Here is a 24,576-nt window from a genome sequence, read left to right on the forward strand (position 1 = left end):
CATGGTATCAGAGGAAAAAAAGCTCCTTTGACCTAAATTTCTTTTTCACCGCAGCCTTCGTTGCTCTGTTTCTTCTTCTACTTCTGTTCTCTATTATACGATGTCTTCAGAATCTGCCTTGGTAACGAGTACGTCTTCATCTAACACGTCCTCAAACACTGCATATCATATCAACGCATCAGACAACCCTGGTGCTTTGATCTCTTCTGTTGTTTTAAAAGAAAACAACTATGCTGAATGGTCTGAAGAACTACAAAACTCTCTTAGAGCCAAACAAAAACTTGGCTTCATCGATGGATCCATCCCAAAGCCGGCCGCTGATCCCGAATTAAGTTTGTGGATTGCCATAAATTCTATGATTGTTGGATGGATCCGCACATCTATCGATCCAACAATTCTCTCTACGGTTGGTTTTGTTTCAGAGGGAGAATCTTCGTCGTCGCTAACGGTGTCCGTAAGACACTGTTAAAAGATGAAATTGCTGCATGTACTCAAGATGGACAACCAGTTCTTGCATACTATGGGCGTTTGATTAAACTATGGGAAGAATTACAGAACTACAAGTCCGGACGCGAGTGTAAGTGTGAAGCTGCCAGTGATATCGAGAAAGAACGTGAAGATGATCGAGTTCACAAGTTTCTTCTCGGTTTAGACAGTCGTTTCAGCTCCATCCGATCTTCTATTACTGATATAGAACCTCTACGGTTCTACCCGATCTCTATCAAGTGTACTCCCGAGTGGTTCGTAAAGAACAGAATCTCAACGCTTCCCGTACTAAGGACGTTGTCAAAACAGAGGCGATTAGAGCAAAATCCCCAAGAAAACCAGCCTTCTACTCGTGGTCGCGGCTCCAATGGTCGTGGAAGCAGCTCTGGTCGTGGAGGTAATCGTTCTTCTGCTCCCACTACTCGAGGTCGTGGTCGTGCTAACAACGCTCAAGCATCCACTCCCACCGTCTCCGGCGATGGCAATGATCAAATAGCTCAGCTCATCTCTCTCCTTCAAGCTCAACGTCCCAGCAGCTCCTCTGAACGCTTGTCGGGTAACACTTGTCTTACTGATGTGGTTATTGATACTGGTGCTTCCCATCATATGACAGGAGATTGTTCGATTTTGGTTGATGTTTTTGATATCACTCCTTCTCCGGTTACCAAACCCGATGGCAAAGCCTCGCAGGCTACGAAATGTGGCACACTTCTCTTGCATGACTCTTATAAAGTTCACGATGTGTTGTTTGTTCCCGATTTTGATTGCACTTTGATCTCTGTCTCTAAATTACTTAAACAGACAAGATCAATTGCAATCTTTACTGACACATTATGTTTCTTACAGGACCGTTTTTCGAGGACTTTGATTGGGGTGGGGGAAGAACGTGAGGGAGTATATTATTTTACCGGTGTCTTGGCACCTCGTGCACATAAAGCTTCGTCGGATTTTGCGATCTCTGAAGATTTGTGGCATCGTCGTCTAGGACACCCTTCTACTAGTGTTTTGCTTTCTTTACCGGAATGTCATCGTTCTTCACAAGGTTTTGACAAGATTGACAGTTGTGATACTTGTTTTCGTTCAAAACAAACTCGTGAGGTTTTTCCTATTAGCAATAATAAAACAATGGAATGTTTTTCTCTAATTCATGATGATGTATGGGGTCCATATTCTTGTTCCGTTTGGACGTATCTCATGACTTCTAAAACTGAAGTCTCGCAGCTCATTAAGAATTTTTGTGCTATGTCTGAGCGTCAATTCGGAAACCAAGTCAAAGCATTTCGTACTGACAATGGAACCGAATTCATGTGTTTAACTATCACGGAGATAATTGAGGAGCCAATTTTGTCAATCGTATATTGACTATATCAATCTCATATCAATCTCTTATTCTGTAATTAAGTGGGATTAGGGCTACCCTAGACTCAATGTCTTGTATATATACTTGTAATCTCATCACTAATACAATCATCCAATTCAACATTCTTATATGGTATCAGAGCCTCCCTCTTCTTCTCTTTAAAATCTCTCTGTTCTCATTCTTTTTTTTTTAATACCTCTCTGTTCTCTCCTTCCTCTCGTCAATGGCAGAGAACAACAACAACAACAACTCCGAAACAGTAGCCGTCACCCCCACCACTCTCGTGAATGTTAACATGAACAATGTTATCAAACTCAATGCCACAAACTATCTCATGTGGAGCAGACAAGTTCATGCCATCTTTGATGGTTACTCTCTTGCAAAATTCCTTGACCCATCCGCCGCCGTTCCGGAGCCGATCTTGGTTGTTAACGATGTTAACACACCAAATCCTGCCTTCGATCTATGGAAGAGACAAGACCGCTTGGTCTATTCAGGCCTCATCGGCGCACTCTCAGCCTCTGTTCAGCCCCTTGTGTCCCGTGCTCTCACTTCTGCCGATGTGTGGCTCACTCTTGCTCAAACCTACGCCAAACCTAGCCGTGGTCACATCAAGCAACTCAAACACCAAGTCAAGCAATGGACAAAAGGTACACGAACCATCGACGAATACTTTCAAGGTCTCACTACTCGGTTTGATCAATTGGCTCTTCTCGGCAAAGTCATTGATCATGAGGATCAGATTGAGTACATTCTCGATGGGCTCTCCGAGGACTACAAGTCGATAGTGAATCAGATGGAAGGCCGTGATGTTCCTCCAAGCCTCACGGAACTACATGAGAAGCTTCTTAATCACGAAGCTAACCTCATGACAGCAGCTCCTCCCTCCTCTCTTCCGATCACAGCCAATTATGTCACCAACAACCGCAACAATCGCTCTACTCCGAAACCACCAAGCAACCAGCAGATTCAACAATGGAGACCTTCATACAATCCTCGTGGCAATGATTCCCGACAGTCCAAGCCGTATCTCGGGAAATGTCAGATATGTGGTGTTCAAGGCCATTCCGCTAAACGCTGCTATCAACTACAAGCCTTGACTAATCAACAAGGCTCTGCTCCACCGCTCCTCCCAACACCGCCGTACCCTCCGTCTCCATGGCTGCCTCGTGCAAATTTAGTCACAGCAACTCCTTCTCAGCTGAGTCAGAATCCGTGGATCCTCGACTCCGGCGCGACACACCATATCACATCCGACCTGAGCAACCTCTCTCTTCACCAGCCGTACCATGGTGGTGAGGAAGTGATGATCGGTGATGGCTCTGGTCTTCGCATCTCGCACACTGGTTCAACATCTCTTCCATCTTCCTCAAAACTCTTATCTTTGCGTGATGTTTTATGTGTGCCGAATATACAAAAAAATCTAGTCTCGGTGTATCGACTTTGTAATGCTAACGGTGTTTCGGTTGAATTCTTTCCTGCACATTTTCAAGTGAAGGATCTCAGCTCGGGGGCCCAATTACTCCAAGGTCAAACTAATGGAGAACTCTATGAGTGGCCCATTACCAAGCCTCTACCAACTTCGTTTTTCATTTCTACGTCAAATAAACCCTCTTTACAAGAGTGGCATTTTCGTTTGGGTCATCCCTCCTTTCAAATTTTAAAAACAATTGTTTCTCAATTCTCCTTACCTCATTCTTCAAAACAGTCCTCTTCTCTTTGTAACGACTGTTCAATAAATAAAAGTCAAAAACTTTCTTTTTCCGAAACTTCAATCTCCTCCTCTCGTCCTCTTGAAATTTTGTTTAGTGATGTGTGGACATCTCCGGTGGTTTCTACGGATAATTATAAGTACTATCTTATAATTGTAGACCATTACACTCGCTATACATGGTTGTATCCTCTCAAATTAAAATCTCATGTCAAAGAAACATTTATCAAATTTAAAGCACTTGTCGAAAATAAATTCCAAACCAAAATCGTCACATTGTTCTCTAACAATGGTGGCGAATACATTGCCCTCAAATCTTTTCTAGCCACACATGGTATTTCCCACCTAACCACTCCTCCCCATACCCCTGAACATAACGGGTTATCCGAAAGACGACATCGTCATATTGTCGAAACGGGTCTTTCTCTTCTCACACATGCTTGTATTCCAAACACCTATTGGATATATGCATTTTCTGCTGCGGTATACCTTATTAACCGTATGCCTACTCCTATCTTATCACTTCAATCTCCTTTCCAGAAACTTTTCCAAACCAATCCCAACTATGAAAAGCTCAAAATCTTTGGGTGCTTATGTTTTCCATGGTTAAGGCCGTATAACAACAACAAGCTTGATCCAAAATCCTCTCCATGTGTCTTCCTAGGATACTCTCTCACTCAAAGTGCCTACTTATGTCTTGAACCTTCCTCTCAACGTATATATGTTTCACGACATGTACGTTTTGATGAAACTTCCTTTCCGTTTAAAACACTACAAAGCTCAATTCCTTCCACCTCTGAACAAACAACCTCCACAATTACGTCCACACCAATTCCCTTCAACCCACCGTCGCTCATAGAGATCTCCAATGACACGCCTTCGAACTCGGGTTCTTCACCATTGGAAGTGTCTGGTTCGAAAACAACGGCATCATCGTCGCATTCAACGACGTCCTCATCGTCGGCTCCATCGTCTCTAGCAGCTCCGCCGTCACCGTCACCGTCGTCACCGGCACCGTCCTCACCGGACCAACCAATTTCGCCGGCATTGCCCAGCCCTGCCTCCTCTGTTTCACGATCACCATCGTCTTCAAGTCACAATTCCTCTATGGGCCAAGAGAGAGAAGCCCAAAGTGAATCAATGAATCAGGCCCAAGAAACTCAAAAAGACAATCAAGCCCAAGAAGGTCAACAAGACAATCAGGCCTAATCTCAAAATCACAATGCTGCGTCTTCCTCACACTCGTCTCTACCTCCTCTCAACCCAGCAAACACTCATCAGATGGAGACTCGATCGAAAAAGGGAATTGCGAAGCCGAATACGAAGTACTCGCTGGCCATGACACTTGTGAAGTCCCCGGGTCATGAACCGCGCACTCCCCTACAAGCGCTAAAAGATGAAAAATGGCGTCATGCGATGTCCGAGGAGTACAATGCTCAGCTTGCCAATCACACATGGGATCTTGTCCCACCTCCGCCAACGACAGTCAATATTGTGGGCTGTAAGTGGATTTTTACAACAAAATATAATCCTGATGGCTCGATTCGCAGGTACAAAGCTCGTCTAGTAGCAAAAGGCTACAATCAAGAAGCGGGACTTGATTATTCTGAGACGTTTAGCCCAGTTATCAAATCAACAACCATACGCCTTGTTCTCGGTATTGCTGTTGACCGCGATTGGCCTATACGACAACTTGACGTCAACAACGCATTCCTACAAGGTACTTTAAAGGAGGATGTTTATATGGTTCAGCCTCCTGGTTTCATTGATGGCGATCATCCGGATTACGTATGTCATCTTAAAAAGGCGTTATATGGTCTTAAACAAGCCCCACGAGCTTGGTACCATGAGCTAAGAAATTTTCTTCTCTCCGTGGGTTTTCAAAATTCAGTGGCAGACACCTCACTTTTCATTTTGAAGAAAGGCAAGTCTTTCATCTATATGCTGATCTATGTGGACGATATACTTGTCATGGGCAACGACAATGTTTTGATTAAAGAGACACTCGATACTCTGGCTAGTCGATTCTCTGTCAAGGAACATGAAGAACTTTCATACTTTTTGGGTATTGAAGCCAAACGCACACCATCGGGTCTTCACTTAACTCAGCGTCGGTATATTCTTGATCTCTTAGAGCGTACCAACATGCTCTCCGCGAAGCCAGTTGCTTCACCCATGGCGTCGGCTCCGAAACTCACCCTATTTAACGGTACGCTACTCACTGATGCTACTCAATATCGTTGCGTTGTCGGAAGTCTACAATACTTAGCATTCACGAGACCCGATATTTCTTATGCTACGAACCGCCTATCTCAGTTCATGCACGCTCCTACAGATGAACATTGGCAGGCTGTTAAAAGAGTTTTACGATACTTAGCGGGTACTCCTTCACATGGCATTTTCTGCGTCGGAACAACTCTCTCTCATTGCATGCGTTCTCTGACTCGGACTGGGCTGGAGATAACGACGATTATGTCTCCACAAATGGCTACATTGTGTATCTTGGAAACCACCCGATATCATGGTCTTCGAAAAAGGAAAAAGGAGTAGCTCGGTCTTCTATGGAAGCTGAATATCGAGCTGTCGCCAATACCTCCTCCAAAGTTGCTTGGATTTGCTCCCTCCTCAGCGAACTCGGCATACATATCACTGCTCCTCCGATCATTTATTGTGATAATGGTAGAGCAACTTATTTATGTGCCAACCCTGTTTTTCATTCACGGATGAAACATATCGCCTTGGATTATCATTTTGTTCGCAATCAAGTACAATCCGGCTCACTTTGTGTTGCTCACATCTCCACTCATGACCAGCTTGCGGATACACTAACCAAACCGCTGCCTCGTTCCACGTTTCAGCGTCTTACATCCAAGATGGGAGTCTCAAGAGCCCCTCCATCTTGAGGGGGCGTATCACGGAGATAATTGAGGAGCCAATTATGTCAATCGTATATTGACTATATCAATCTCATATCAATCTCTTATTCTGTAATTAAGTGTGATTAGGGCTACCCTAGACTCAATGTCTTGTATATATACTTGTAATCTCATCACTAATACAATCATCCAATTCAACATTCTTATATTAACATCCTACTTTCAAACACACGGCATACTCCATCAAACGTCATGTGTTGATACTCCACAACAAAATGGTCGTGTTGAAAGGAAACATCGACATATCCTTAACGTTGTGCGGGCGTGTCTCTTTCAAGGTAATCTTCCGGTCAAATTTTGGGGTGAAAGTATTCTCACTGCTACTCATCTTATAAATCGCACACAATCCGCTGTGTTAAAAGGCAAAACTCCATATGAACTCCTCTTTGGCGAAAGACCCTCCTATGATATGCTTCGCTCTTTCGGTTGTTTATGATATGCTCACATTCGCCCGCAAAACAAGGATAAGTTTACTTCTAGAAGTCGCAAGTGTGTCTTTATAGGCTATCCTCATAGCAAGAAGGCATGGCGCGTTTACGATCTTGAAACCGAGAAATTTTTGCAAGTAGAGATGTTCGATTTCATGAGGATATATATCCATATGCTACTACTACTCAATCTGATGTTTCACTACCTCCTACTTCTACTCCAATGGTGAATGACGACTGGTTCTTACCTCTCTCAACTCACGATGATTTAAAGTCCAGTGATGTTGAACCACCGTCCACTTCTTCTGATGAACAATATGGATCGAACGATCCGTCATCTAGATCGATCGATCCCGCATCTTCTCCATCGACGATTCTTATACCAGAGAAGATTGGATCGATCGATCACTCTCCTTCTGCTTCTAGATCGATCGATCCCTCGGCGTCTGACCCGTCAGTTTCAGATACATTACCCGAACCGGATCCTACTAATCCGGATCTCCTTAGCACCAACGAATCTTCTACATCTCCATCTCCGGGTCTCCCTGAGTTATTGGGCAAAGGTTGTAAGAAAAGAAAAAGTCTGTTCTTCTAAAAGATTTTGTCACAGGAACTTCATCAAAGAAGAAAACAGCATCTAATACTATACACTCTCCCTCACAAGTTCTATCCTCTGGTCTACCCACTTCTCTGTCCTCTGATTCGGTCTCTGGTAAGACTCTTTACCCTCTCTCTGATTTTCTCACTAACTTTGGTTATTCTGCAAACCATATTGCTTTTATGGCAGCTATTCTTGATAGCAACGAGCCTAAGCATTTTAAAGATGCTATATTAATTAAAGAGTGGTGTGAAGCAATGACTAAGGAGATAGACGCCCTCGAAGCTAATCACACTTGGGATATTACAGATTTACCACATGGGAAAAAGGCTATCAGTAGTAAGTGGGTTTACAAGTTGAAATTCAATTCGGATGGAACACTTGAACGTCACAAAGCTCGCCTTGTGGTTATGGGCAATCATCAAAAAGAGGGAGTCGACTTCAAAGAAACATTTGCTCCCGTAGCTAAGTTAACAACGGTTAGAACCATTTTGGCTGTTGCTGCCGCAAAAGATTGGGAAGTTCACCAGATGGATGTCCATAATACCTTTTTACATGGTGATCTTGAGGAAGAAGTCTACATGCGGTTACCTCCAGGTTTTAAATGTTTTGATCCCACTAAAGTCTGTCGCCTTCGCAAGTCCTTGTATGGTCTCAAACAGGCACCTCGTTGCTGGTTCTCTAAGTTGTCTACCGCACTTCGTAACATTGGTTTCACTCAGAGTTATGAAGATTACTCGTTATTTTCTCTGAAAAATGGTGGAACGATTATTCACGTCCTCGTCTATGTTGACGATCTCATTGTGGCTGGTAATAATCTTGATGCTATCGATCGTTTCAAAGCACAACTTCATACATGTTTTCACATGAAAGATCTCGGTAAGCTTAAGTACTTTCTCAGTCATGAAGTGTCTCGTGGTCCGGATGGATTTTGTTTCTCTCAACGCAAATATGCGTTGGATATCGTCAAAGAAACTGGTCTGCTAGGTTGTAAGCCTTCCGCTGTTCCTATTGCTCTAAATCACAAACTTGCTTCCATAACCGGACCGATGTTTGCTAATCCCGAACAATACCGTCGCTTAGTTGGTCGGTTTATCTACCTTACTATCACGAGACCTGATCTTAGCTATGCGGTTCACATTGTTTCTCGGTTTATGCAAGCTCCGTTGGTTGCTCATTGGGAGGCTGCGCTCCGTCTCGTCCGTTATCTCAAAGGCTCACCCGCGCAGGGCATCTTTCTCCGATCAAATAGTTCTCTTATCATCAATGCTTATTGCGACTCTGATTATAATGCTTGCCCTCTCACACGACGATCTCTCTCGGCATATGTCGTTTACTTGGGGACTCTCCTATTTCTTGGAAGACAAAGAAACAAGACACAGTCTCCTACTCTTCGGCTGAAGCCGAGTACAGGGCAATGGCATATACGCTTAAAGAACTGAAATGGTTGAAAGCTCTACTCAAGGATTTGGGTGTATATCACAGCTCTCCCATGAAGTTGCACTGTGATAGCCAGGCTGCCATTTATATTGCGGCAAATCCTGTGTTTCATGAGCGCACTAAACACATCGAGTTGGATTGTTATAAGGTCCGCGACGCTGTTCTCGACAAACTCATCACTACTGAACACATTTATACTGAAGACCAAGTCGCTGATCTCCTTACCAAGTCGCTACCAAGACCGACTTTTGAAAGACTCTTGTCCACGTTAGGTGTTACAGATTACGTACCATCAACGTGAGGGGGGGTATTAGACTAGATACGATATATGTATATCCTAGATTTACTAGATACGTTCTTATCTTCTATGATCAACTCTCCTTGTATAAATACTCTCTTTGATTATTGGAATACACACACTTTTACATTCTATTTCAGATGATGATAAGCATCAGCTAGAAGAAGATTGGGGTCGTGATTATCATCAATGTATCTTTGATTTTTTTCAGTTTTCTATGCATTATTTAGTATTTCGCTTTCAGTTTAGAGGTATCTTATAGCTATTGAAGTTTTTGTTCTCATTTTTTCATTCAATTGTTTTTTTTTTTCTCTTTTTGTTTCCTTCTTGTCTTATAAATGTTCTCTTTTCCGATTTGTCAATCTTTGATTAGTTCATGAAGCCTTTTATTTTTCAATGCCTATATCTCATGATTTTTGTAAAGATTTCTGCAAGTTTCTGATCTTTCATAAGTTAAAGAGATTCTGAGTTTTGCTTGAAATCCTTTGTTAACGAGACATTATATCTATTCAACTTATAATATATATATTAGTCTTTCCGATCTTATTATTAGTGTTGTAACCTCCCAAATTTGTTTTACACATGTCATCATCTTTCAGGATTTTTTAACCAAAAAGATAATTATCTTTTTTTTATATATCAATGTTAATGAATATCGTCTAGTTATTGAACCTATATAATATGTAATTTAAGAAACCATATGTAGAAAAATGGAATATAATCTAGAGTCTTGTATAATAAAATGTTGTCCTACTCACAACTTACAGTTTACAGTTTGTGATAAGAGAAGGTTTTGTTCAAAAAAAGAAGAGAAGGTTAACATACTTAGGAAAATTGGGTAACAAAAGATTTGCAAAACTGGAATTTTAAATATTTTGGAAAGTATCTGAGTGATACAGAATTGAAATTTTCGGGTTCTCTCTATCCTTGCAACGACTATCGTCTGTATCTAGAAATGAATGGATTTCACTTCATGGCCTAGGGTTACGTTTCCCAACGGAACTTATTTTGATTTAGGTTGTGAGATGTCTCATATAAAATATGATGGAACATTAACGATTAAAAAAGGGTTTTGTGCAAATAAAACTTTAAAATCGTTAATTTATGCAATTTTACTTTTTACGTCCAAAAATGTAAAATAATCCCATAAAATTCAAAATCAAACGAGATCAAAACCAAATACTAAGAACAGAGGTAAACAATCTTTAAATCTGAAGAAATTATACTAGGCCCAAGCACAAAACATAACCTGCGAAAGAGATCTCTCAAAACCAAGTAACCAAGACTTCATAACCCAGCAAGTAAAGTGCAAAACTGAACTCATAAATGTAATATCGATGCACATTATCTATTATTCGTTTTCTTTTGCACCACTAGCTACCACATTCGCCTCATTTTTCTTTTGCACCACTACAACATTTGCTAGACTAGCTGGATAGAGAACCTCAACATTTCAATTTTTATATTACAATCTTTTAATTTTTAATGAACAAGTTTTAATAAATCAACTTTAGATTAGTTAATTTTTCAAGTTAAATATGTTTTTTTTTTGGTTATATTAACGCAAGAAATTCGTTGTATAATTAACTTTCCCGTACAACGCAAATTAAGTATCTGGTACATAGAAATTTTTATTTGGATCATTTACGCCAAATAGTTTATTATGTCTATTTGGATCAACGTTTTTTTAAAAAACAAAAATAAAATTTAGAAAAAATGTAATCTTGGCATTAGCTGCATAAAAAAAACAAATTCTGAATGCTATTATATTTATTTCTGTAAGAAATAAATACCTAGTAAACCGTATTATGTGTGGTGATAAGTCATTAGTTATAATGTATGTTGGAAATATATTTGTCCAATAATTTCATAGACTAATTAAAGAAAATGTGGTGTTAATGGGTAGTCAACTATTCATGTTATATCTTCTAAATATATGTGACTGAAATTGCATTTTTAAGAATATTAAAACTGGCATTCTTTAAAGTTCATGCACCATCAGTATTTAAAATTGTATTAATTTTGGGTATTTTTTTCCTAGTAAGTATACCGAAAGTAAATAAAAAAAAAAAAAGAAACAAAAGAAAACATAGAAAGTAAGAAACTGAAAACAACATAATTAAAGGAAAAAATACAATTTCTATTTATCATTAAGTCAGGATAAGAAAAAACAAGCAAATGTAGTAAAGCTGACTAAGACATAGCTGGAGTTTGTAAGTACAATGACTCAAAATTTAACTTTCTATATACAATGGTGTGTTTCCCTTTCTTTGTATTTGCAATTATCATATACATATAATAGAGAAAATAAGTGAAAAATAACATCATTCCATAAAATAGAAAATATAATCTTGTATTACTTAGCTTATTAATAGATTTCTTTTACATATCAGTTAATATTTTTTGTCATATCAATTGCTATATGAAATAACATAGAGTTAGTAGTTTGTAACTGTCGATTTAACGAACCGAAACGTGCTATTTAAAAAAAAAATATTGAAAAGAGTTATATTGTTTTGTTTTATTTACTTTTACCCATAATCACGTATACGGTAACAATTATAGTTATATTTTAACTGATTAGATAAATTTTAAGATTGTATAATTTTATTTTGATTATTAATTTTAGGATTTCACATGTAGTATACCGTCCCATATTAATATCGATCTAAACCCGTCTCAACATATAATTCTGTCCCGTGAAACTAAACATCATGTTGTTATTTTTCTATTTAATAATATTTTTTATTTAAAAACATATGATTCGGGTCCATTTAAAAGTTTGCTTTAAATAGTTCTCATAATATATAATAATTTTTAATTATTATAGAGTTCAAATATTATTAATGTTATAAACTTTATATAGAATTTAAACATTATAAATACTTTAAACGTTTAATAAAGTTTAAATATTTATAATGGTTATACTTCTTATAAATTCTTATAAAGTTCAAATATTTATAATATTTGAAACTTCATAAAAGATTTAATATCGACTCAAATTACATATTTGTATTTTAATTATTCTATCTAGGATTCCACCCGTAATATACTATCCCGTATTAATATCGACCCAAACCCGTCCCACCATATAACTCCGTCCCGTGAAATTAAACATCATTTTGTTAATTTTCTTTTTATTAATATTTTTTTAAAAAGATATATAATTTGATTTAGTTTAAAAGTTTGCTTTAAATGGTTTCCATATAATATATATTTTTAATTTTTATAAATTCAAATATTATTAATATTATAAACTTTTTATAAAATTTAAATATTATAACTACTTTAAACTATTTTTTGGTAAGGATATAGACCCTAGTATTGAAATAGGCCGATGCACATTTATTTTCTTTAGAACGTGAACGCCTAAAGTTGGTTCACCAATTCACAAATCACAAATTATATCGATCTAGTCAACAAAATCACGTAAACCACACAAGAAACCAATTTGTCAACATCAACAATTTCCTTTCTTCTCCAATAACATTGACTCATCAGAGAATCAATAAATAATTTGGTCTGTCTTTTTGTTTGTGTATATTTTAGATATTTACTATTGAATGGAAAAAGTGTAAAGATGCTGCAATTAAATGAATCTTGAAGGGTATAAAGATTAACCTTCACGGTACAATGCTGGAAATAGGCCATCTGGTGAAATGACCACAGGGCCATTTGGTAGAGCTTTTCCGTCCTGCAGCCAGTAAGAAAACATGATTCCATAAGTAGCAGAGGGATATCATAACAACAGGCTATAGTAGCCTCACACATCATCATTTCAGCTCCCTAAGCTTCTGTTATTAATTACGATTACATATGGATTAAGTGCCAATTCACAAGTAAAATGATATCACTCTTACCTGCTTCAGATTATTTAAGAAACTTCTCGTTAGATATGCCTGAACGATGGCACGAGCGCTCTGAAACAGCAACTGATATCCATTCTCCTGAAAAATCCAAAGCAATGTACAGCAGAAAGTTAGATCCATACTTACATAGTACAAATATAAGATATACAAATCACGTAAACCACACAAAAAACCAGTAGATTTTTGTTTGTGTTTAGAGATTGGAGAAATGAGTGAGTATTTATAGTGTTTTGATAGTTAGTAGGGTTTTAGGTTAGAGAATATTCAAAATCTTGATGAGCAAGAATTTGATATCTTTGAAAATCTTTAAATCGTCAGAAAAAAAAATATGCTACGTATATGCTTGATTAAATAAGGATAAAATCGTTTAGTGATGTGACATTTCCAATTTGTTTATTTGAGACGATATTCAATTAATATTGTTCAACTTTTGTAGGAAACAAATGTTAAATACAATAAAATCTCTAGCATTAAAATAGGAAACTATTTGCTCTGTAAATATATGTTTGTTATGTAAATATATATGATTTCTATATTTACTAAATCAATCATTTAATTTCGATTTATATAATACTAATTTAGATTTGATTTTGATTTTATTGTTTTAGTAGTTTATATTTAGTAGATATGATCGATATTTTGATTATCAATAGCATTTAAAATTAAATATTTGATTTCCATATATTTTAAACTCAAATCGAGGTTAGGAAAAATTAGGAATGTTTAGTGAGTTAATTTATTGTTTTGTAAAATTTGCTTAATACAATATTTTTGTCAGATTATTTTTGTAGGGACTAAATGTACAAATACAAAATTGTAAAAGGATTTTTTGAACCAAATCTTCTCCAAAAATGTATATATACTAGAAATTAACCCGCGGTACACCGCGGGCCTATAATTTTACTAAATAATAAAATTAATTTTTCTTTTTCAGGTTGAGAGCCCGCGGTATACCGCTGGAAATATTAATTTTACATGTTGTGACATTGATTTTAATATTGTATATTTTTAGTAGAGAAAATTGTGTAGTGTATGAAAAAATGATAAATTGTTTACAATAAAAATCTGTCATATTAATTATGATTCAGCGGTAAAATGGAATTTTGAAATCTTGGTAATGAATGTTTTAGGGGTAAGGAAAATACTATGTTTTTAGGAAAACATATACTTAGACACGCCGCACGCGTTTGTATTAAACAGATATCAAAACAAAAAAAAGAATTAAAATCGTAGAAACATTACATCATTAATAGAAAATAGAGAATACACAATGAAAATAAAAATTAGATTGCTCAAAAACTGAAGCATAGATGCTGAGATATCAAAACAAAAAAAAGAATTAAAATCGTAGAAACATACCATCATTAATAGAAAATAGAGAATACACAATGAAAAATAAAAATTAGATTGCTCAAAAACTGAAGCATAGATGCTGAGAGAAGTTTGTGTGGATGAATGAAAAATGATTTGCCGAATAGCAGAGCCTATATTTATAATGTTTAGAATTAGGTTGCTTTATTAGGGTTTTAAGAAAAGCATATTCTGCAAAATATTCTATAAGTAATTAGCGTAGATATGCTATAGTTAATCGCATCAGAATATCTAAACGAAATTAATTTTACTTTCTATCGTTAAAGATCTTAACATATTTGATTTGCGCTTTCGCGATTTTTATAATTTTGCAGTAAACCAACTTTATGACTTTCCATAGTTCAAGATCGTAGAGAATATTTGATGGTTAATCTGATAATTAGAAGATTCTATATATCTTAGCGAAATTTTTTCCCTAAATAACGAAGAAGTTACCATATACTCGGAATTGTATTTGTTGATTTAATATTCGATTTTAAATTGAATAATTTACATAGAAGTTACCATACAAGTCCGGTAAGGTTTCTTATTTTTGCTGTAAAAAATACTCATATATCCGATTATCATTATTTCTATCAAAAATACCCAATTTATTAACTACATTTATTTTATAATAATTCAAAATAATATAAATATAACATCAAATAAAAGTGAAATGAGAATTATATAATTCTGTTTAAATTAGGTCGAGAGATTGTAAAAAATTAGCTCAAATTTGTTAATTAGCATTAACTCATCATATTTTATATCTTTTTCTGTAAAAATCGTGAAGAATATATGTCATAAATAAAGAGTTTAGATATAGAAATAGTTAAAAATATAGATATTTTTAGAGTTTATAAATTAATTTCGTTTTGGATATTGCCAAAATTTAAAGAAAGATCCAATTGAATATTTTTGGTCACAAAAAAAAACCTACCCATAAAGATTAAAATTTAGGATTATAGTTATTTCAAATTTTAAACTAATTTAGATTTTATAATGTTCATAAATACGAAAATAATTTGTTCACCTATATCAGAAAATATAACTAAAACAAATTACGTAATATTATATAAAAATTTAAAATAAATAACTATTTTCATTTTATGGTGTAGACAAATTATTATTAGTATTTATGTAATTTAGTTTCAAAAATAATTTAGAAAAATAACAAACATTAAATTTTATAACAAAACAAATTATTTTCGTAAGAATTTGTCCCCAAATTAATATTTACAAAATATTTATTTTAATCACATATTCTTTCTATATAAAAATAAGTAGTTAGATAATTATGGTTAGAAGTAGTTAAGGTAAATAACAAATATGGTTAGTTTAAAGATATCATATATATATATATATATATATATATATATATATATATATATATAACAAATAAGATTATTTACCATTAAAATAGGTAACTTATTTTTTTTTATTATACGCATATTCTCTTAAAGAAAATTAATAATTAGGTGTGGGGAGAAGTTAAGGAAATTAACAAATATGAATTAATAAAGGAATTAATTTCGTTTTAATATTGCCATAAATTTTTTCAGTTTGAAATTAATAAAGGCTTCATTTATTAGTTTGAAATTAAGACAACATCCCTAAAATTGCTTATCCAAAATCCGAATAGACTAAAACCGGATCAAACCCGGATCCAAAAGACTTTTTGCAAAAATCTCCTGTAAAAATGTATATGTAGATATATATATATTGTTAAAAAATAAATACATTTTTTTCTTTAAAATATATATATAGTTAAAATCTGGACATTTATTATGAGCATAAATATGAAAAACGATTTTCCATTAAAATCGGCTATTTATTAAGGTTATTAATATGAAAGATTATTTACCATTAAAATAGGTAACTTATTTGTAATTAAAGAAACATTAAATGGAATTGTTATAGCAATTATACTCAAAATATTCGTTTGTTTTTATTACAACATCCCTAAAATTGCTTATCCAAGATCCGAATAGACTAAAACCGGGTCAAACCCGGATCCAAAAGAATTAAAGCAAAAAAGTACTATAAAAATGTATATGTAGATAGTTATATTCTTGTAGTCACAGATGTAAAATGATTAAATAATTACATCATTTTTAGAAACTGAAGCTAACTCATATAATTAGCATCTTTTCTTATTGATGTAAAATTTCTATCATTTTTTAAATGATGTTAACAAAAATTAGTGAATATATCGATTACTTAATTGATGTCAATTCATATATTTGTGTCAATTCTTTACAAGTGATGTAAACCAATATAGATTTCTATCAATTTTATTGACTCAAAACAAATCAAAAATGATATCAGTTATTATAATTGATGTTAAACCACAAAATTTGTCTCACTTATTAACAAGTAATTTAAAATAATATCATTTAATTTTGTGATACTATTTATGTGATGTAATACACACTTTTTTTTGTAGTGAGAGTGTCAAATCAAAAGGAAATGAAAGAGTTATTTGGGGGCTAAAATTCAGGTGTGGGGCATTTTCTTTTCATTGTCTCATCCTCTTTTGTCTCCCTCTCTTCTTTACTCTTCTATTTTTTTACCCACAAGTCGTGTTTGAAATAACGACGTATGGTTCAATTAACTATTCTATTATTTTCGTTCATATACAATCCCCTATATATTAATAGAGAAACATTTTTTAAAAAAAAACTTATCATCATGTGTTATTAACAAGATTGGCACGCTGAAGTGTCGCTCTCACAATAATTTGGCTTTTATTTAGATAATTACCCAAGATTTATTAGACTATTTACAGAATTTGCCATTAGTCTCACACATCCATATATCCCATTAATAATTAAAAACATACACTTTTTGTTTATCTTATATTACTATATTACTATATTTTCTTTATATACATTTATATAAATTTTATTTAGCGGATGGATAAACAATCTTTTTATTTATATTTATATTTATGTTTATATTTAAATGATAAAATATATACATTTGGTTCAAGAATCTCGAATTCAAAACTACAAAATTTTTACATCTTTCATAAATTTTTTACTTAAATAAATAAGATAATCTCCTTTCTATATATGTTACGAATACTTAAAATCCTATTTTTTGGAGGAGTTCTAACTTTTCGAAGAAAAACATTATAATCACATTTGTATATAAACCAAAATCTGGCCACATTATAACCATTTCGTAAATAATCCATTCATAATCTAACAATCTTAGATTTGGAACACTACAAAATCTTAGCTTGGAAACTATCAAATCTCATCTTTGCTAAATTTTGGATTTCTTATACTTATTAAAAAAAAAAAAATCTTTTTATACTACAAAATCTCGAAATCTTTAAAACATACGGAAAGACATATTGCCATAAATGGTAACATTTCGTCAATACTTTTTTATCACGTTGAAGCTTTATTCAAGGTTCAAATATTTCACGGGTAAAACATATTCTTATATGAAATATTCCCAAATTTGAATAAAACAAAAAAACATTTGTTTTTTTCAATGTTTGTTTCGTTTTACACAAACGGATCTTGGATCCCGGATAATAATTTTAATCATAATAATTTTACTTGAATCACTTCATCTCGCACATCGTGCGGGTTGTTATCTAGTATATTTTTATTTTAGATTAATGTAACGTGAGTTAAATGTATTACTTTAGTTGCTTTCTAGAGGAAATAAACATTTTTTCATATCAAAATGCCAAATTTGAGTGTCAAGTTCTCAACTAAACATAGTAAAAGTTTAAATGATAGAAATGCATTTGGTGTGTTGTGCACAAAATAAATTATAACAATGTGCATGTGAGAATACCTGGTGCATCAACGAAAACATTAGTTTAGCGAAGGAAGCAGAGCGAGCTCATTACTTGGTGCTCAATTAACATTCTCTAATTTAGCACTTATACTAACTCATTTCCAATAAAGCACTACGATTATTCATTTAAATTCCTATTAATTCTTGATAGTAATTCCTTCCTTTTTAAGTATAATTTATTAACTGAAACATACAAATATACTTAGCGTGAATCTTGACATCGACAGCCATCTCCTATGAAGGTAGAAAAAATTTGGTGTTATTATGTAACAATAAAAATATAGGGCTAAAAGACGAAATAAAAGAAATTTCAGCCTATCTTCTAGGAATGTGGAAGAAGTTTGATATTATTGTTTAGAAATAAAACATAGGAATAGAAATCGAAAATACAAAAAAAATTCAGGGAGTTGGTTTTAAAAAGCGGTAGACAAAGTCAAGGATCAATGTGTATATATTCAATTGTTAATTAAATTTCGGTTTACAAAACAAACCGGAAATACTCAGATTAGGGGGGAAAATACTCCCATGTGATTCGAAATGTAGTTTGAATTTTGTAAAGAGTGTTTTAACTTTTAACGGACCAAAAATATTCAGATTAGGGGGGAAAAATATCATTTTCAATTTTAAATCCAAATGGTTTAACGGAATAAAGCAGGGTATTTTGGTAAATTACATATTCTTAAGTCTTAACCACTACAAATAGAAGCTTTTATTTTTCTCTCTCGACAACTATTCCGACTCAAAACAAACAGCTTCGTCGTCTCTATGGAGAGCTTTTACGATTTCAAAATAGAATCAATCCAATTATTGATCCAGAGATGAAGATCAATTAATCACAGTGATGAAGTCTGATGGATGCGATCGTATTTTGGCGAAATCCTTTTTGTGATTGAATCAGAAACCTTCCCAGAACAGAAGAGTGTGATTGAATCTGGGATCTGGTGAAGTACGTTTAGATTGGAGATGTTAAATAAGGTTTTTTAAAAATTAATGTAATTTCATACCCCTTTTTTATTTTAGTGAATCCTAGAGATTTTCATCGATCGACAGAATGTGTAAATACTTTTATCAGTTTATATACTTATGGAGTGTTTTTGTTTTAAAAAAAGTTTTATTCAATTAAATCAGTCTTGCATTTGACTGCGACATTAGTTATTGTAGTTTGATTGAAATATCACCAGCCGTTTAAAAGAGTCTTTTTTTTTTTCATATTTATACAAAGGGTTGTAGAGTACGCAGGACGATGTGATGCAAGCCAGATTAGAAAAATTAGGTTGGATATTAGTACTGTATTTAGCTATACCAAATAAAGACAGTTGATTATGTGGAAGCTTTATGTTTGCTTAAAAAGAAAGTGATAGTTTCATTGTTAGTACTTAGTGTCAGTGTCACTCTCACTATGTATTAGATTGGTTCCCATTCAATTAATGTACAAGTAAACTCTGGAATAGTTATGGGTCTGTATAACAACACTATTAGTAATAGTAGTTGATTTTGTTAAAAATATACAATAACCTGACCCTATATATTAACAATCTCTTGGTAGATCCTACATTTATTAGTACTACTCTCTTTGTCACATCTCTCTTTTAAACCATAACTTTACATCTAAAAGTAAAAATATATTCTATAATATGAAAAGATTTATATATCCATATATATTGTTTGAAAGTACTCGAAATCCTTTATCATGCAAGTATTCGCTCCATCGTTAGCTCTTCATTAATATCAATGATATAACGTGCCACTAGAATTATGTAGCCTGTTTTGTATTTTTCTTAATATCAATGGTAAAGTTAAGAAAAAATAAAGCTAACGCAGAACTTTTGATATAGTGCTATATGTAAATTTAAGAATTTTGAAAAAAATTAGACCCTACTAAAAAACTGGTGGTACGTATTTTGTAATATAATACTATATGTTATAACAGCATTGGATATGATATGTTAGAGCATGGTTATAGGTGATATTTATAAAATATTATTAAAATTTTTTTAATATTATTTATAATATTTTGTTTATTGTTTGAGTTTTTTAATGATTTTTAATGGTTATAGAAGATACTCATAAAGTATCATAAAGTATAGTTATATGTGAATTTTTAGAAATTTTTTTTCTGTTTTTTACCTCACGAATCAGCTGCCGCCACCTCACCCGATACTGAGTATCAGAAGTATCATTCTACTGATACTGATCAGGCCCAACTGTATACTCTGATCCATTAAACAATTACTTATGGGTTTCTGATACTTTCGTTATATCAGTTATGTACATGGTTTTATCTCCTCTAAAAGCCTTCTTGGGAAACAACAACAACAGCTCCAACTTCCATACCAAATTCTTTTGAATAAAACAAAAATTTCAGATGATTACTTTCTTTGCCACTCTACTTTTTATACGTTCAGTCGTTTTACTTACTTTCAGTCGTTTTTCGTTTTCTTCTGAAAATTAATGATTTTACTTTTATGCCAATACACAACATTAGAGCTGCTAATGATGATTTTTGGATTAATCTATAGAAATTCATGTAAAAAGTGGTTGACGAAAACTAAAAAAGGACATTTTTGATGGAAAAGTTGCAAACTTAAGCTGAAATGCAAATTTAGCAAGATTAGAGTATCATTTGCTAAAGCTGGTATCCATAAAATGCAAAACTGCAAACAGAAAAAAAGATGAGAAACCCTAAAATGCAAAATACAAACAAACACAAACTAAAATGCAAAATCAAACTGAAAAAGATGTACGATTAGCGTTCAAGAAAGCGCTAGGCGTTAAACGGGCAGTGATCTAGTACCTAGCACCTAGAATGCTGGTTTGCCCGATTTAGTGTAAAGGAGTATGTCACGTGATACTAGATGAGACGACTTTAGGAGGTGTAGCAAATTAAACTGTCCTATAAAGTTGACGCGAAGAATTACAACACTTGTTGTAGTTATCATGAAGACAAAATCTCGCATCAGTCGATATTCTTTTAATCTCTAACTATTCAGATGATGTTTTTTCTCTCTTTCGAACTCGATATAAACAAACAAATAATTAAGAATCAATAAAACAATCAACTTCAGTCTTCAGCCTTTGAAATAATTTTTCTGTTTCTTGTTTCTTCTTTTCTTTTATGATATCTGACTATCTTATATATATATTAACATTAATGTCCCTTGATGACATATTTGCTAATTTTGAATTATACTCTAAATATAGTCCTTTTATTTATTTATACAATAATAGTATAGTTTAAAATTCTTACATTTAATTTGAAAAATTCTCATAAGGTCTCTCTATTCACATTTAAAAGGTTATAGTCTTTCACATGTTTTATCCAGATTTCACATTTATTTTATGCTGTTAAAATATTTATTTTCAATTATAATCAATCCACAATATTCTTTTATCACGACATGTTCTAATACGTTGGGTTTGTACTAAATCGTTAAAGAAACGCTAAGTGTCAAGTGTCAACGAACCACATCCTTAATTGAGAAGATTGGCTGAGACGTAGAAGCGTGTAGTCTAGCATTCCTCTGTTTCCAGTCACTACAAGGGAGTATAAGTTAAATACCTTTTATCAAAAATTTCCTAAACGTTTTATTATTCATTTTTGAGTTATAGACTTTGTTAGATGGTATAAGATATGAAAATGACTAAAGTTATTTAGGTTATAATAATACCCCATTGAAAAATCTTATTCTTATTTTTCACTACGATGGTCATGACCCTACAATCTAAAGACCAACGTATTGTGGATCAGTGGATGATGAAGATTGATAATTAGTTGCAGGGTTTTGTTATCATTGTTTGAGACTTTGAGTAGTCGCATGTTTCAATTTGAGACTTTGAGTTCATGTATCAATGTTCTAGAGCATGGTTTATGCAACATTTCAGCAACAAGTCGCAAAACAATGTTTCAGAATCTTTGTTTCTTATGTTACTTCTGGAATTTGAGTTTCAGTTTAACTAGTTACACTTTTTCTCTTCACTTGTGTTTTGTCTAATCATGCTTAAGGTTCATGTTTTTTTATTAGTTTCACATTCTCAACAAGGATCACAAATTCAGACTATTCAGTAATGTTTTACACATAGCCAATAACGGCCCAATAACTAAGCAGCCCAACACACATCAAAAGGAGAACCAATTTGGAATCAAATAGCCCAACAATGACTACAAGAAAAAAAAATAAAACGGTGGCCCAAGATGGAGAGTAATCAGGTAAACCAATCTAATTACGGATTCCACGAAGCTGAGATGACAAGTCAGATGAAACAGAGAAGACGAGAATGGAACATGTTGTTTGGTCCCAATTTATAAACTTCTTTTGCTGGAATCGAGATTGATTAGTTAATTTAAATTATAAAACCAGATTTTGCGCACCCTAAAACTTTGTTCAGACAAAACCAAAACCCTTTCTGTTCTCCCCCATCAAATGATCAATTTATTGAAAACAAAATTCCGAGATTTTATTAAGCATTTTGGAAAATTGGAAGTTTATAGCAAAAGACACGTGATTTCATCGAGACCGTTGGTTGTTAGTAGTGACTTTGGAACGGGTGGTTGAGATTTTAATGAAGTAAATAACATCAGTAGTAAAGCGTTGAGGGAGGGAAGGTAAGCAATCGTAGCCGTTGGATATTGGCAGTGGATTAATCGTAGGGCCGATGTATGGTTATTTGTTTTTCGACTCTTTTCTCTTTTGGCTTTTCTAAGATAAGCAAAATTTGTAATCCAAAAACTTGGCTGCCAAGGCAATTTCCCCTATTAATTATGTAATGTTTTTAGGGTTTTTAACTTTTAAGTTAGCGGAAAAGATCTGAAAATAATCATTTCTTAAAAAATTAGGGTTTTACTTTTCTGTGAACATATCAATGTCTCTGCTTCTCAGACGGCTGTCGGAGCTTTGCCTTTCGAAACCTGCGTCCGTGAGGTCTTCTCTACTTCTCTCTAATGGCTTCTCATCATCGTCTTTGTTGCAAAGCCCTCCTTGTACCATAATCGGCGCTCGTCGTTGTGGACCGTATTTTGGAAGACTCATCATTTTTAACGCTAATGAAGATGACTCCACTTATTTGGAAAAGAAGGTGCCTATGGAGTTGGTAGCTAGTGATCCAATGGTGGTGTATAATAATGCAACTGTAACAATAGGGGCATCTCATGGATGGGTAGCTACTGTGAACAAGGACGACGGCATTATGCGTCTCCGAGATGATTTGAACCCTGCTGCGTCCGATACAGATCCGAGAAGCATTCGCCTGCCTCCTCTTGTCACTCTGCCTCATTGCCAAACCCAAATCATCACCAACGTGGCCATGTCATGTTCTTCTCCCGAGGATGAAGACTGTGTTGTTGCTGTCAAGTTCTTGGGACCTCAGCTCAGCTTTTGCAGACCCGCTCGAAGTCACTCCGATTGGACCAACATCAGAATCGAAAACCCCTGCTTCTTCTCCTCCCGTGTCATGTTTTCCAAGAAAGACGACATGTTTCGCATTCCCGGATCTGGAGGCCACATCATCGGATCATGAGATCTCCGCAGACACAAGCACGATCCCGTATTGCAGAGATTGCGATTCCGAAAACTCCCCGAGCTTCCCAAGACCAAACGGGAGCTTTTGGATTCCTGCTGCATCACCGAACACTTAGTGGAGTCCCCAGCTGGTGAAACATTCTTGGTTAAGTGGTACAGGAAAACTGCACCCGCACCCAAGACTATCAATGGTATGGTGAAAATGCAAACAAAAACTGTGATGGTGTTCAAACTTGATGAAAAAGGAAACGCTGTTTACACTCAAGACATTGGGGATCTCTACATTTTCCTCTCAAAGTCTGAACCTTTCTGTGTCCCTGCTAGCTCTTTTCCCGGCATGTCCTCTAACCGCGTCGAGATCTTGGATGTCAACGAAAACGTTGTTGTCGATCTGTCTGATTACTCCATGACCGGTGGAAATGCTCGTTTCGGTGCACCTTACAGTATTCCACCCCAAAAACTAGACTAGTGGTTTGCTTAGCACCATCTCACTCTCGTCAAGCAATAGACTTGTAGTAGTACAACTGTATTCCATTGTTACAACATGTTAACTATGTACGTGGGTTCTTTTACATTAGCTAATGACCTGTATGCTGTTTATGCATTTGTTTGTTCCCTCATGTGAAACTATTCTCATTGGTGTCGATCAGTTTCCATTTTCCACGATCGCAGTTAGATTCCACTGTTACAATTGGCCTACATCTTAAGCCAATTGTCTACTGGTAGCTTAATTACGCAGAGAGTATTTATATTGGTAATACATTT

General features: G+C 34.5%; 1 protein-coding gene across 1 annotated transcript; it reads left to right on the plus strand.

Annotated features, from left to right (window-relative positions):
- Positions 1-22,358: 22,358 nt before the first annotated feature.
- On the plus strand, positions 22,359-24,470 carry LOC9302116. The gene has a single exon (XM_021022332.1). It carries the CDS (start codon positions 23,156-23,158, stop codon positions 23,807-23,809), a length of 654 nt encoding a protein of 217 aa, XP_020877991.1. The 5' UTR covers positions 22,359-23,155; the 3' UTR covers positions 23,810-24,470.
- The last annotated feature ends 106 nt before the right edge of the window (positions 24,471-24,576 follow it).

This window comes from Arabidopsis lyrata, assembly GCF_000004255.2.
Source record: "Arabidopsis lyrata subsp. lyrata unplaced genomic scaffold ARALYscaffold_8, whole genome shotgun sequence".
NCBI classification, from domain to species: Eukaryota; Viridiplantae; Streptophyta; class Magnoliopsida; order Brassicales; family Brassicaceae; genus Arabidopsis; species Arabidopsis lyrata.

Excerpts from the sequence above, each read along its gene's own strand:
- LOC9302116 (XM_021022332.1), top strand. The coding sequence starts at position 23,156 with ATGTCTCTGCTTCTCAGACGGCTGTCGGAGCTTTGCCTTTCGAAACCT.